Source organism: Crocuta crocuta, unplaced genomic scaffold (genome assembly GCF_008692635.1).
Source record: "Crocuta crocuta isolate KB4526 unplaced genomic scaffold, BGI_CrCroc_1.0 scaffold168, whole genome shotgun sequence".
Lineage (NCBI taxonomy): Eukaryota > Metazoa > Chordata > Mammalia > Carnivora > Hyaenidae > Crocuta > Crocuta crocuta.
In genome coordinates this window covers 4694422-4707603 of record NW_027532591.1, presented here as the reverse complement: position 1 = coordinate 4707603, position 13182 = coordinate 4694422, and the positions used below count along the sequence as shown (strand labels likewise).

The following is a 13182-nucleotide window of genomic DNA, read 5'->3' as shown; positions in this document are numbered from 1 at the left end:
TTGTGTGGGTTGTGGGGGGGGGGGGTCAGAGGAACTGAACCCACTGTATATGCATTCAAGGCTTTATAGCTGATTTCATAAACATCACATTTGAGTATTTACCACTACTGAGGTGGTCTTCCTATAATTTCAGATGAAAAAAACTGAAGCTCATCATCCTTTCAGCAAAGCTTGTAAAAGAGTCAAGATGTGAACTCTTAACTTTCATATTCTAAGTTCATTTCCTTTTCTTTTAAGCAATAATACAGCCAGGCACTTCTGTACTGCAGGAGGCTAACTGTGCTAATTACATTTCTTTAAGACAACCAATAGCAAAAGGCCCAAAGGCTATACCTGGAGACTTTGAGCGGGATCTGTGCCTTCTATCTCGAGACCTGCTGCGGTGACGTCTTGGACTTTTGCTCCGATGCCTTTCTCGGCGAGGGGAGGGGCTGTGGAGATGACTGGTCAGATTCTTTTATCCGACAACATATTCACAACAGCATCCCCCCTTCCCAAAACCCTATCTTTCGTAATCAATCAACTGAAGGCCTACCTCCTCCTTTTAGGTGATCGACTTCGCCTATACAGGAAGAAAAGAGGAAGAACCTTAGTAGGTGCACTGCAGTTGTAGACTCCAAAAACTGTCCTATATCTGTTATCCATGCCCTTTGTTCTATAGCTTTTTATTAGCATCCTGCCATTCTGAGATTGCTCATGTGATCTGCTTTGCCAATGGGGTATTCACACATGTGATACAAACAGGTACTGGAAGGAAACTTGCATGACTGAGCCTGTCTGCTTGTGAATTCTGCCACTGCCATGAGAACATGCTTAACTTAGCCTAGAATGAGACACATATGGAGAAGAGATGAGTTGCCTCTGTCATCTTACTTAAAAGCCATCCTATACTAGCCAACAGATAGCTGACCACAAAATGGGTGAGTGAACTTACACTCAAACTGCCTACCCTGGCCCAACTTCAAATCACTGACTATAGCCTTCTGACCTACATTAATGGTTACTGTCTACCACAGAGGTTTTGCAGGTGGTTGTTTTATAGCAATTAATATACTAGGCAAACATTCTCCACAATCTGAATTTTTTCCTTCCTTGAAGTCCAAACTTCTTTGCTACCATGCTAAAAGTCTCTCTGGAAGACGCCAATGAGTAGGGCCTTACCTTCTGGGAGACCGGCTTCTACTCCTCCTGTAGCGCAGAGTGGGAGAACGACGGGGCTTGTCCAAGTCTCGGTAGCTTCTCCGGCGATGATCAGGTGATGGCACTCTCTCCAACTGGAAAAGAGACAGATAGGTCAATAATGAGCAGAGACTTACAAAGAACCATTTAGGAGCAATATATACATTCCCCTCCTCATCCTGGGCCAATTTCCACCTCCAAGTGACTTTAAAACAATAAATACATAGAGAACTGTAAGGACAAAAAGAACTACCAAATGAAAAAACTGAACTGTTTACAATAACCCCACTATTATTCTAGTGTTGGTACCTCTATTCTGGGACAATGTGAGAATAGTGAGAAGTAATTCTGCTTATCTCCTTAAGCTGGATTTCCAATGAGAAAGAAAAGATGAAGATGTTAAGATCAAGAAGATTAAAGTATAAACTCATGTAGTACTTTAATCTTAAAATCTCCAGGTGTGCCAACTGAAAAGGCTTAAAAACACCAAACCCAGAGTAATGAGCATTTATAGTGCCCAAACTGTGGTTATCTAAACACCATTATCCCTGTAAATGAAACCATGGGCTCCCTGCAAAAATGGCTAATTTCAGGTTTGGGGCAGAAGCTTCCAAGACATGACTAGAATGTATCAGAAGCAAGGAGCCTGAGACAACCATGATTGTATCAGTCTCCTGAGTCAAGTTGGGGGTCCCCCACTAGCCAACGGGGACAACTTCAGCATGTGCAAGGACCATGATGGTTCTAAACACATCCAATTTGCTTAAATCCATGAGCTCACAATGTTTCCAGGCACAAAAATGCATTGGTCATACTGGGGAGGATACTATGGAGTCAACTAATTATTTTAAAAACTGATAAAGAGAAATAATCAAGTACTTATATCTTCTATATCAACTGTACCTAGGAAAAATTAAGTGTTGATTTGAGAGATTTCTATTTACATCAATGTTACAAGTAACAAATGAAAAAAACAAATCAGAATATCACCATTTCACAACCATTGATGGGTCTAGGCAGAGATCATCTAAGCACCATGATTCCTACTTTGAAGAAAAGAGACAGCTGGACTTTGCTCACCCTTGGGGAAGTACACACCAGTACCTATGAAGTACTGTTGCTCTACTCTAAGGACTTCAAATCCAACTGAGCCTCCAGATCTAAGAATTAGCTTATAGGAAATGTAAGGGATAAATGAACATGGTAAGTGACCCCAAAGGACACAATCAGAAAAATACAGACTGTAACAATCTGTATAGACTAACATGACCTGGTTTGGATACTAATGGATCTTATTTGAATACTAATTCAAACTATTAAAAAATATAGGACAATTGGGGATATGTGAATCCTGAGTACTTTCCCCCCCTTGTTTCAAGGTTAATTTAAATTCTAGTTAACATAGTATAATTTTAATTTCAATACTGAATATCTGATATTAAGGGACTACTGTTGGTTTGGAGGTGATAATCGTATCATGGTTAGGCCTTTTCTGAAATAATGGGTGAAATACAGGATAGCTGTGATGTAGGTCAAGAAAACTGGTGTGGGGGCAATTTGGTATAGATAGAAGAAATAAAATGGCTGAGCTGATATTATGGAGGCTAGGTGATGGATAAATGGAGGCACATTTTCCACTTTAGCACGACTGAAATTTTCCATCAAAAAGGAAAAACAGGAGTGCCTGGGTGGCTCTTTTGGTTAAGTGTCCGACTCTTGATTTCAGCTCAAGTCATGATCTCACCATTTGTGAGATGAAGCCCTGCATTGGGCTCTGCACTAAGTACAGAGCCTGCTTGGGATTCTCTCTCCCTCTCTTTTTGCTCCTACCCCACCTGTGCTTTCTCTCTCTCACTCAAATAAACCTTAAAAGAAAAAAAAAACCCAGAATGTCTAGTTTTGGTTTACTCACCATGGAAGAGCACCTCAGCCTTGCATGGCTTTCAATTCATGAATGTTTCCTTTTGTACTCACCTTAAAGGGAGCCTACTGGCTCAGAACTACACTTCCATTTGCAGTTAGTATCCATAATCTAGCGCTTGTTTTTTCCCCGCTTGCCTTTTTTTATACATATTTTAATCATAAATGTTTCAGATCCTTCTTTTCTAACTTAACCATAAGCACTTCTATGTTATCACATACAGTACTTTTCATAATGGTTTCAATGACTGTTGAATAGTCTGTTGAGTTGATAATAGTTTACCTGAGTGCTCCCTGAAAGCTGGGTTGCTTTAAATTTTTCAGCATTGTAACTAGTAAAGAACATGACCATGTAATAGGTTATTTTTCTTTAAAAAAAATTTTTTTAATGTTTATTTTAAAGAGAGAGAGGGAGCAGAGAGCAGGGGAGGGGCAAAGAATAGGGGAGACACAGAATCTGAAGCAGGCTCCAGGCTCTGAGCTGTCAGCACAGAACCTGACATGGGGCTTTAACCCACTGACCATGAGATCATGATCTGAGCCGAAGTTGGATGCTTAACGGAGCCACCCAGGCACCTTAGGTATTTTCTTTTTCTTAACTAGGCTAACTCCTTAGGATAGGTTCAACTATGAACAGTATTATTATTTTTGTCCTAAGTATTTATTTAAAAGCTACCAACTATGAGGCAATTATATAATGCCCCAATACTATACTAAGGACTTTATATATATCCTTTCATTAATATCCATAACAATACTAAGAGAAAGGTATTATTAGCCTTGCTTTACAAAGGAAAAGACTGAGATTAATTTGCACAAGATTATGGAGAGCTGAGATATGAATCAAAGTCTATTGAAATTCAACGCCCCTACTCTTAAATGACTATTGTATTTTGTAGTTAAAGTTCAACATTTGAGTCTGAAAACAAAACAAGGAAGGACCATTTCCCACCCATTCCCCATAATTATCCCTCCTCCAACCATTAAGCTCCTGAGAGCCTGACCTTCTCATCTTCCTCTTCTTCCTCTTCACTGGACTCCACATCATCCATGTCCTCTTCTAGAGCACTAACCCGAGGCTCCAGTTGCTCAGCTTCCTCTAGCACATAGCGTTTCTATAGAAAGCATAATTAGAGTTAGAGGGCCTTGTTCTCATCTATGTCCTGAAGCCCCAACACTGGGCTTCTGGGATTGACAGGAAAACTAGGGAGCAACAGCTGAGGCAATTTCAGATGCCTTTCTCTTTAGGCAACCTAGTGTATGTTTTCCCTATGTATTTTACAACAGTAGTTTTAAAATCATACTCTGCAAAACCCATTCCTGAAAGGTGCTTCATGGATAATCATTAGGAAAGGGAACAAGGTTATAAAGGATACTTAAGGGGTTAAGATCTCAGTCTACCACTCCTGACTCTCCTGTTTTATATCCTACAATTTCCTTCATATAATATTTTAAACAAGTCTTACTGTGTTAACTGACTTTTAAAGCCCTACTCTTCAAATACTTTATCTGTTTTCCTCTCACTCCCAATCCCCTTTTTCATAGATATGAAGATTACTTACTAAGAGGACCCCTGAGATCCTAGAGCTCCAGTGTTTTATGTTATGTGTACTTGTCTGTCTGCTGTTCTTGGGGAGAGAAAGGTGACTTTGATAAGAGATCTTTATCTTGTACCTGTAGCCGAGGTAGAATGATATCACAGACTCTCTCACTGTGCAGCAGTTCATCAATAAACTCATCTACATGCATCAGTTCAAACTCTGAAAGAAAAATCATAAGCTCAAGCAACTTGGAGATAAATTTATATATAGCCAACAAGTAAAAGAAGTTTAAGACTCTATATGTAAAATATAGAGTACTTGGTAAACAAAGTGTGAATCCTCTGCAGCCTCCCCTTCCCTGCGTATTCATTAGTAAAGCTTTTCAGTGGGGCAATTACAGAGAAGGGATTACTGACAAACCCGGGCTCAAACTATAGCCATTCATAACTTTGTCATCGCCACTTCCGTCATTCATTCAGTTCACCTTTACTGAGGCCATCTATGTAAAAGGCCTCTTCTTAGAGCTGGGAATAAAGGGATGAATAAAGCTGTCCCATTTAGCAGGAGACCCAACACAAAAGCAAGCACAAAGAGTCCTGAATTGTATAGGGGTGATGTTCTTGAACAGATTATATAACTGAAGTACAAATTCTTATGTGAACACACTATGTTTTTAAATATAGAACATANAATAAACTATTTGTAAAAAAAATATATATATATATATATATAGAACATATATCTTATTTGGTAAATGAAACAGTAGCCTTTTCAGGATTCTTATCATAAACATTACCTTAGTTCAGTGGTTCTCAACCAGGGGAGACTTTGCCACCCACAACTAATGGGGATGCTACTGGCATCTTAGTGGGCAGAGGCCAGGGATAATGGCTAAACATCCTACAATGGGCTGGACAGCTCCCCACATCAAAGAATCATCTGGATCAAATTGTCAATAAGTTGAGAAGCCCCATCTTAGTTTAATATAGTATAATAATAAATAATACCATGATGGCCATGACTATATCCACCTTGTTCACCATATTATTTTCAGTATTAGCACAGAATCTGGCAGGATACTGGTACTTAATATGTATTCATTCAATAAACAAATTAACAAGTTAATAAAACTTAAAGTAAAATACCAAATTCTTAACTTTCCAACTGCTTAATGTTACATCTAGAAGGGAAAGGCGAATGTTCCTAATCTTTTTTATGACCCTAAGTGAGAAGAAAAATATTTTGATCGTATTACCCTGAATCCCACTCTACCATAAAAAATAACTTTTTGTAAAATGTATGGAGCTGCCCCCACTGGATATACTTACTGTTTTTCAGAGGATTCCTATAGAAGTATAAATATACTTAATCTGTACTGCAGTGTGAAATAAAGTACTAGAAGAGACACAACTAAAAATAACTGTAATGATGTAACATATGGAAAACTAACTGGGAGGTTTGGCGAAGGCTTTTACAAAGATCATTCTAAAGGTAGATCTTATGGGATGGAGCACATGTGGAAGCAACGCATGATGCAAGGCTGAGATTGACATAAGATGCAGTTGGTAGGCAGCCAGGGACAGACTGGGTAAGGCTAACAGGAAGTCTAATGGAAAATTCCATGCAGGAGGTGGAGAAGCTGAATGAAGATGGTAGTGTAATGGATGAAGAGGGACATTCACAATGTATGTTACAATGTGAAGGTAGAGATACTGGTGAAATAAAAACTGGTTCAGAGAGGAAGGTCCAAACACTTGGCAACGTACTCACCCCCATTTCGGTTCTGGCTCTTGATTTTTCGATAGTCGTTGTACAGAGGCTCTAGGTACTTGTAGCAATCAATTGCAGTGCCTGTCAGCCTCATGTAAAGTGCTCCCAACATGCGGACATACCTGACAGACAGAGTACAGTGAAACTACAGTCCATCCTAAAAAGTTGAGTTTCACACCTGCCTTTTTTCATATCAGTAGTGGATGAAAAAGTTCTTTCTCTTCTTTGGCATACAAGAAAACCGCAATTTTAGAGGTAACATGGATTAACAGAAAGATACTTAAAATATGGAGACCTGGGCTCAAGTTCGCATTCTACCACTTACTTGCTGTGGGAACTTGGGACATGTTGCTCAACTTTCAGAGTCTATGTAACATGAAGATAGAATTTATTTACCTCACAGGATTACCATATGAATCAAATCAGATACTAAATTTAACAGAACATATAAGATACATTTACTAACAATACAAGAAATAATACACATAGATGTGAATATGTAAATTGTTGCTAGGCAGCACAGCATGCTGGTTCTGGAAAAAGTCAAAATCATCTGGGTTACCATTCTGACTCCATTAACTTACTAACTTTGTTATTTTAGGCAAGTTACTTTTTCAACCCTTGTAAAATGGAGACGATAATGCCTAATTTGCTGGCCTGGTATATTTAATGAGAAATGTGTATAAAGTGCTAAGCATAGCATACAGCATACAGAAAGTACCTAGTAGAAGTTAGCTATTTTCCTTTTCTTTTTTCCTGTATTCAGCTGCCTACTCAAATCTCCAGTTGGAGTAACTAGTAGGCATTTCAAACTCAGCAGTTTCTTTATATGACAAACAGAATAAAGTACAAAAGAATGTGGACATTGAAGCCAGCTTTGCCACTTACTAGCTATTTGATCTTGAGGAAATTACTTAATTTCTCTGTGCCTAGGTTTCCTCCCCTGTATAACAGGGGTAGTAACTTTATAAGGTTGTTGTGAAGGTTAAATAATTATATGTAACTCCCTTAGAATAGAGGGTGGCACATAATAAGCTATTATGTCTGTCTGTCTCCTATACTTTGTCTGTGAGCTCCTGGAGAATGAATAATAAAATAGTATGAGCAGCTTACATTTTTGGGGTGTTTACGATGCAAAAGGCACTGCGCTGTCTTTTTAAAATAAATTTTTATATTTTATTTCAGAGAGAGAGAGAAAATGCACAAGTGGGGAGAAGGGAAGAGGAAGGGAGAGAATCTTAAGCAGGTTCCACACTTAGTGCAGACCCTGACACTGGGCTTTATCCCATAACCACGAGATCATGCCCTGAGCTGAAGTCAGGGCTCAGGCACCACCCAGGCTCCCCAGCTCTGTTTTTAACTCTCATAACAATCCTGAGTTGGTATCCTCATCTCCATTTTACAGACAAAGTAAAGCACAGAAAATGTAGTAACTTCTCCAAGGTCACACACAGTAAGCAACAGAGTCTGGTCATGAACCTACAACTACATGAAGGTTTTCCTATTTGTCTACCACACAATGCAGTTTTCTTCATCCTTTGAACATCCAGTGTTACCAATATATATGCACTCACTTCTGCTTAATATATGTTCAGTGAACTTGTGAAATGCTTTTTGGGTGGCAGGGGCGAGGGGTTGGGGGTTATTATTTAAGAATGTAAAGAAGATTAATACCATCAGAATAAACAAAATACAAACTCAAGAGCTCAGGAGCAAAATCCTAGAGTGGAACTCTGTAGAAGTAAGATACATTGCTTTCGCTCTTCTTAACCAAAGCCAAATTCTGGACCACTGAAATTGAAGCTTTTATATTAACTAGTCAACATTTCACTCACTTGAAATCTTCATTTTTGATAAACTCTACAATGATATCCTTCTCAGGTTGAATCTGAAGCATCTTCAAGGTCAAACACAGAAAGGGAGTTGGCTTTATGTTGCCACCATAGACACCACCCACAAACCTCAACTCCATGGCTTTATCGACTACAAGTTCAGCTAAAAACAAAAACAAAAAGAAAATAAAGTGGCATCTCAGACACATTAGGCTCAGATTTTCTCGGTGTGAAGTGGAGAGAAGTTGGTTCAAGGTTTGGTACTCCTGCATACTAATCAGTAATTTCATATTAGGTGAATAAGCATGTATTAATAACAATATTAACAACAGCAGCCATTATACACTGAAGCGTCATTATATGCAAGATACTCTGCTAAGCATTTCATATAATCTCACTTAATCTTCACAAGCTCCAAAGTTCCTGAACTGAAGCTGTTTTCAGCTAAAGAAAATAAGGGCTAAGAAAGGTTAAGTGACTTGCTCAAGGTCCACAGCCAGAGAGTAGCAGGGCCTGGACTTACATGTAAGCCTTCTAAGAGTCCATGCTTGTCACCATTATGTTTGCCGAAAAAATGCCAGATTAGGAGTTAAATAACAACAAACCACTCTTTAATTACATGAGCCTGAGTAACTGTCATCTACAGAATGGGGATAATAATCTTTCACAAGTGTTTTCAAAATCAAACACAGGCTGTGTGAACTAGGGCAAGTCATTTTATTTCTTTTTTAACCTCTCAGTTCCAATCTGAATAATAAAGGTACAAAGTTTAAGGGCTCCAGTGAGAATCAAATGAGACGAAACAAATGCTAACACCTACTTGACACACAGCAAATAATATGAGAGACACCATTAATGTCTCATAAATCAAATTTCAAGTTCCTTTAGGATAAACTCTGTATTAATTCATTCAACATTAAAGTTGACAACTTATGGCCAGATGCTACATACTAGAGATACAGGCAGAGGGATAAAGTAGAAGGACAAAATTACTATTTTTACAGAATTTACAGTCTGGCAAGGCAGAAAGCATTGAAAAGTAATTGAAATTGTGATGAACAGTTGAAAGAAGATGCAGGATACATAAAATTATATGATGGAAACATAATCTTGGTGTTGGGGGAAAACAGATCATGAGTTTACTTTTGGACATACTGAGTTGGCATGTTTTGGAATCAAGAGATTTAGATCTCAGAGGAAGAGATAAATTTGAAGGCATCTACACATAAGATGTAACTACAGTGTGGAGATCATCCATGGAGAGAATTATGTAATGAGAAAAGGCCCCAAAATTGACATGACTCCAAAACTTAATAGCGACTCAGAGAAACAATGACTTGTCCATGGATACACAGTTAGAAGTGGTGGCAACAGCAATGGCATAGGTGGACTGAACAGTAATGGCAGATGCAACAACTAGCATCACCATTACAACTGCTGAATACTTCTTAAAATAACTTACCTGTAACCATACTTTTCTTTTTTTTTTTTTAAGTTTATTGAGAGAGAGAGAGAGAATGAGAGAAAGAAAGCACACACACCGCGGGAGCACTTGGGTGAGGGAGGGACAATGAGGGAGAGAAAGTCCCAAGCAGGCTCTCAGCTGACAGCAGAAGAACCTAAGGCAGGGGATCCATCCCATCAACCCTGGGATCATGACCTGAATGGAAACCAAGGGTGGTAAGCTTAACCACTGAACCACCCAGGCACCCCTATACCAAATAATTTTTTTGTACATTATTTTTTAAAGTTTATTTATTTTGAGAGAGAAAGGGCGAGTGGGGAAGGGTCATAGGCAGAGGGAGGGAGAGAGAATCTGAAGCAAGCTCCGCACTGTCAGCTCAGAGCGCGATGTGTGGCTCGAACCCAGGAACCGTGAGGTCATGATCTGAGCCGAGTGGAAAGCTTAACCAACCGAGCCACCCAGGTACCCCAATACTTTCTGTACATTGTTGCATTCAGCCCTTAGAAAAACCCTTTGAATTATTAAACTCATTTTATAATAGAAGAAGCCATGGTTCACTGGGCAACAGGGCTACTAAAATGAGCCAGAATTCAAAGATTTAAAGACTACCAGTTCTCTGAAGAACTGATATGTATATTAGGATCCGAGCGTGGAAATACTGCAAGTGGTCCAGATTTAGGAACAGGAAGACCATGAATTGGGTATCAGGTATTTAACGTTCCTTTAAGAACCTTAGGGTCCCCAAGCTCAACAAATGTTTGAGAACTCAGCAGATTATTATTAAATATGGAAAGGCCCATAGAATCCAAGTCAGACAGCCCTCGGAATAAAGCGCTAGCAGGCTCACAAGTGTCCCCAGAGATAAACACAAAACTGAGTACATAACAGGCGCTCAGATTTTTCTGAACGAGTGACAGATTCCCCTCTGTTTCACCTCCTTGGCCAGTCGTACAGGCGCCAAGTCAGGAGACCTGGGCCACACGGCGGCGGAAAAGGGTTCGCGCCCTCTCGCTCACCTGTCAGGCCAAAGCACTCCTCTTTCCAGTACTTAGACTCGTAGATTCGTGTCCGAATGATCTTCTCCACCAGATACTGAGGATTGGTGCCGTGGATGCTGTGCGCATCCTTCACCGTACGGTTCGCCATTTTAGAACTCCTTCGGCTCTACTTCCGTCGGTTCCTTAAATGCGTCACATCCAGGTTAAAAAATCCACAAAGTGACACAGAGGGGTTGAGGAAGTCCCTAAACAGCTGAGGCCACCATCTTGATACCGGAAATGCTGCAAGAGAAGGAACTTCTTTCTGCTTAACAGCGTCGCCGACCGAATCAATGATGGCTGCTGCGCGTTTGCGGACGAACGGCTTGCATCCCGGCCTAGGTGGGCGGGGCTGGAGGACTGGTTGGTGTCTGAACGTATGGACAGCCTGGGGGCGGGGCCACGACGTTTGGCGCGAAGATTTCTTTTCTCCATCTTCTTTCATTTCCTAGCTAGGCCCCTGCTTTGCCTCCGGCGTGCGGCCAGTGGGTTTAAGAGGATCCAGCTGGGGCAGGTTAGAATTGCTGCGGCTCCGCGAGCTCCTGAAGCGGAGACGGTGGAAGCGGAGGGCCTAGGCGCCTGGTGAGTGTGGAGTTCTGGGGCTGGAGGGGGATCTGAGCCGGGGAGACTGCGGAAGTTTTTCTCTGTGGACGCACTCAATCATTGATGTATTCAGCAGATATTAATTAAGCGCCTGTTAAGTTCTAGGCCCATTAGGAGCATTCTTCTTTTCCACATTCCGATTTGTAAAAGGCTTCCCCCTCCATCAGGGACGGAGAGTTTGCAGTTGGGGAAACCGGAAGCCAACCGCAGAAAAGCGTAAGCATTCCTGGCCACAGCGCCCAGAGGTTCTCATTTAATAATCTTAACCATATCTTCTATCGGTTTTGCCCTTGTGCTGCATTTGCATCTTTTCCTTCTTTGAGCCATCGTGAACCAAGCACCACAGAGAAGGCAAAGCAGCAGAAGTTATGACCCCATTTTACGGATGTAGCAATTGAGCTTTTTGTGAGTAAGAAGCCTGGTCTCCTAACCATATCTTTTGTTTACCTCCAGATGAGCTGCTCTTAACTGCTGGACTCTCATCCACCTTCTTTCTAGGAGTCCAATGGCATGTCTTTTACTTCACTAGGCTAACCCCAGAATAGAAAGGCCTTATGTTTTCACAGTTGGAAAAAGCACTGGACTTAGAGACATGAGATGTAAGATTCCTATCCGGGGCTACTATCTGCAAAACTACAATGATTAGATATGTCAGTTTTTGCTTTTAGTTGTCTGTAAAAATGATACCTTCTTCTGTGCTGTTTTTGGGTACTTGTGAATGCCAACGGAGGTTTTGGATGTGAGAGCATAGTTTACCAAGTCCTTCTGCAACAGTTTTTAATGTAATAGAGGGCAATATGTGTATGTTAGAAGGCTTTTGAATCCCCTGAAATTAAAAGCAAAATTTTGTGTGAGTTGTATGCGGTTTCATAATGTTCATCAAATTATTAAAAAAAAAACAACCACTGTCTCTTAAAAATAAATGCAAGGAATTAAGGGAGTGGGGAAGTGATTTTACCATTTTTACATTTTCTCACTTAATTCTAGAATAGGGTCTGGCATGCAATGGGTGAATAATAAATATTAGTTGAATAGAAGGAAGATTCTATTATTATCCCCAATTTGTGGGTAAGAAAATTGAGAAACATTTGACTTCCCAGTTAGTGGCTGGGAAGCCTGACTTGTTGTAGTAAGCACAAGAAGCAAGTTCTCCTAAGTATTAAGAGTATCCACTTTCACACAGGTGTTGTAAAGTGAAGTGGTTTAGAGTTTATTGGAATCTGGCTGCTCAGGATTCTTTTTTTTTTAAATTAATTAATTAATTAATTTTTTTGNGATTTGCTCATTTTAGACACTCTGACTGGCATGAGGTGGTATCTCAGTGTGGTTTGGATTTGTATTTCCCTGATGAGGAGGGATGCTGTGCCTGCTCAGGGTTCTAATTAAGGCTTTGCCATCCTCTGTAACATTGGGACGAGTTAATCATTAAAGACAATTTTTAAACAGTCATTTTTTGAGAGAGAGCGTGAGTGGGGGAGGGGCAGAGAGAGAAAGACACAGAATTGAAGCTCTGAGCTGTCAGCCCAGCCCAACTTGGCAGGGCTCAAACCCACGAATCGTGAGATCATGACCTGAGCCGAAGTCTAATGCTTAACTGATCAAGCCACCCAGAACAAGTTAATCATTTTGAAGGGCTAATAGCACCTGCCTTTCATTCAGCAAATATTTATTATTGAGTACGTACTCTGCACTTAGTATGTACTAGCATTGTTCTAGAATTATTTTGAGGATTAAATGAGATAAATGTATAAAGAGTTTTGGCTCCACCTTCTATCATAATGGCTCAATATGTATCTGCTATCATTTTTACTGCAACCATAACTCCCTTATGTTTT

At 40.1% G+C, this 13182-nt stretch overlaps 2 protein-coding genes across 2 annotated transcripts in view; one reads left to right on the top strand and one right to left on the bottom strand.

The window, feature by feature from the left end:
• PRPF38A (pre-mRNA processing factor 38A) overlaps positions 1 to 10998 on the bottom strand; it is a 12326-nt gene extending 1328 nt beyond the window's left edge. Inside the window, exons 1-8 of the mRNA XM_077779677.1 lie at positions 10724 to 10998; positions 8246 to 8405; positions 6411 to 6532; positions 4774 to 4859; positions 4104 to 4214; positions 1162 to 1274; positions 536 to 562; positions 334 to 431 (exon numbers count right to left, since the gene is read on the bottom strand). Of these exons, the coding sequence (XP_077635803.1) occupies positions 334 to 431; positions 536 to 562; positions 1162 to 1274; positions 4104 to 4214; positions 4774 to 4859; positions 6411 to 6532; positions 8246 to 8405; positions 10724 to 10853 (847 nt within the window). The 5' untranslated portion in view covers positions 10854 to 10998. The remainder of the gene's footprint in view (positions 1 to 333; positions 432 to 535; positions 563 to 1161; positions 1275 to 4103; positions 4215 to 4773; positions 4860 to 6410; positions 6533 to 8245; positions 8406 to 10723) is intronic.
• Positions 10999 to 11056: 58 nt separating this feature from the next.
• ORC1 (origin recognition complex subunit 1) overlaps positions 11057 to 13182 on the top strand; it is a 35936-nt gene continuing 33810 nt past the window's right edge. Inside the window, exons 1-2 of the mRNA XM_077779675.1 lie at positions 11057 to 11086; positions 11197 to 11326. The gene's annotated coding sequence lies outside the window, so the exon portion shown is untranslated. The remainder of the gene's footprint in view (positions 11087 to 11196; positions 11327 to 13182) is intronic.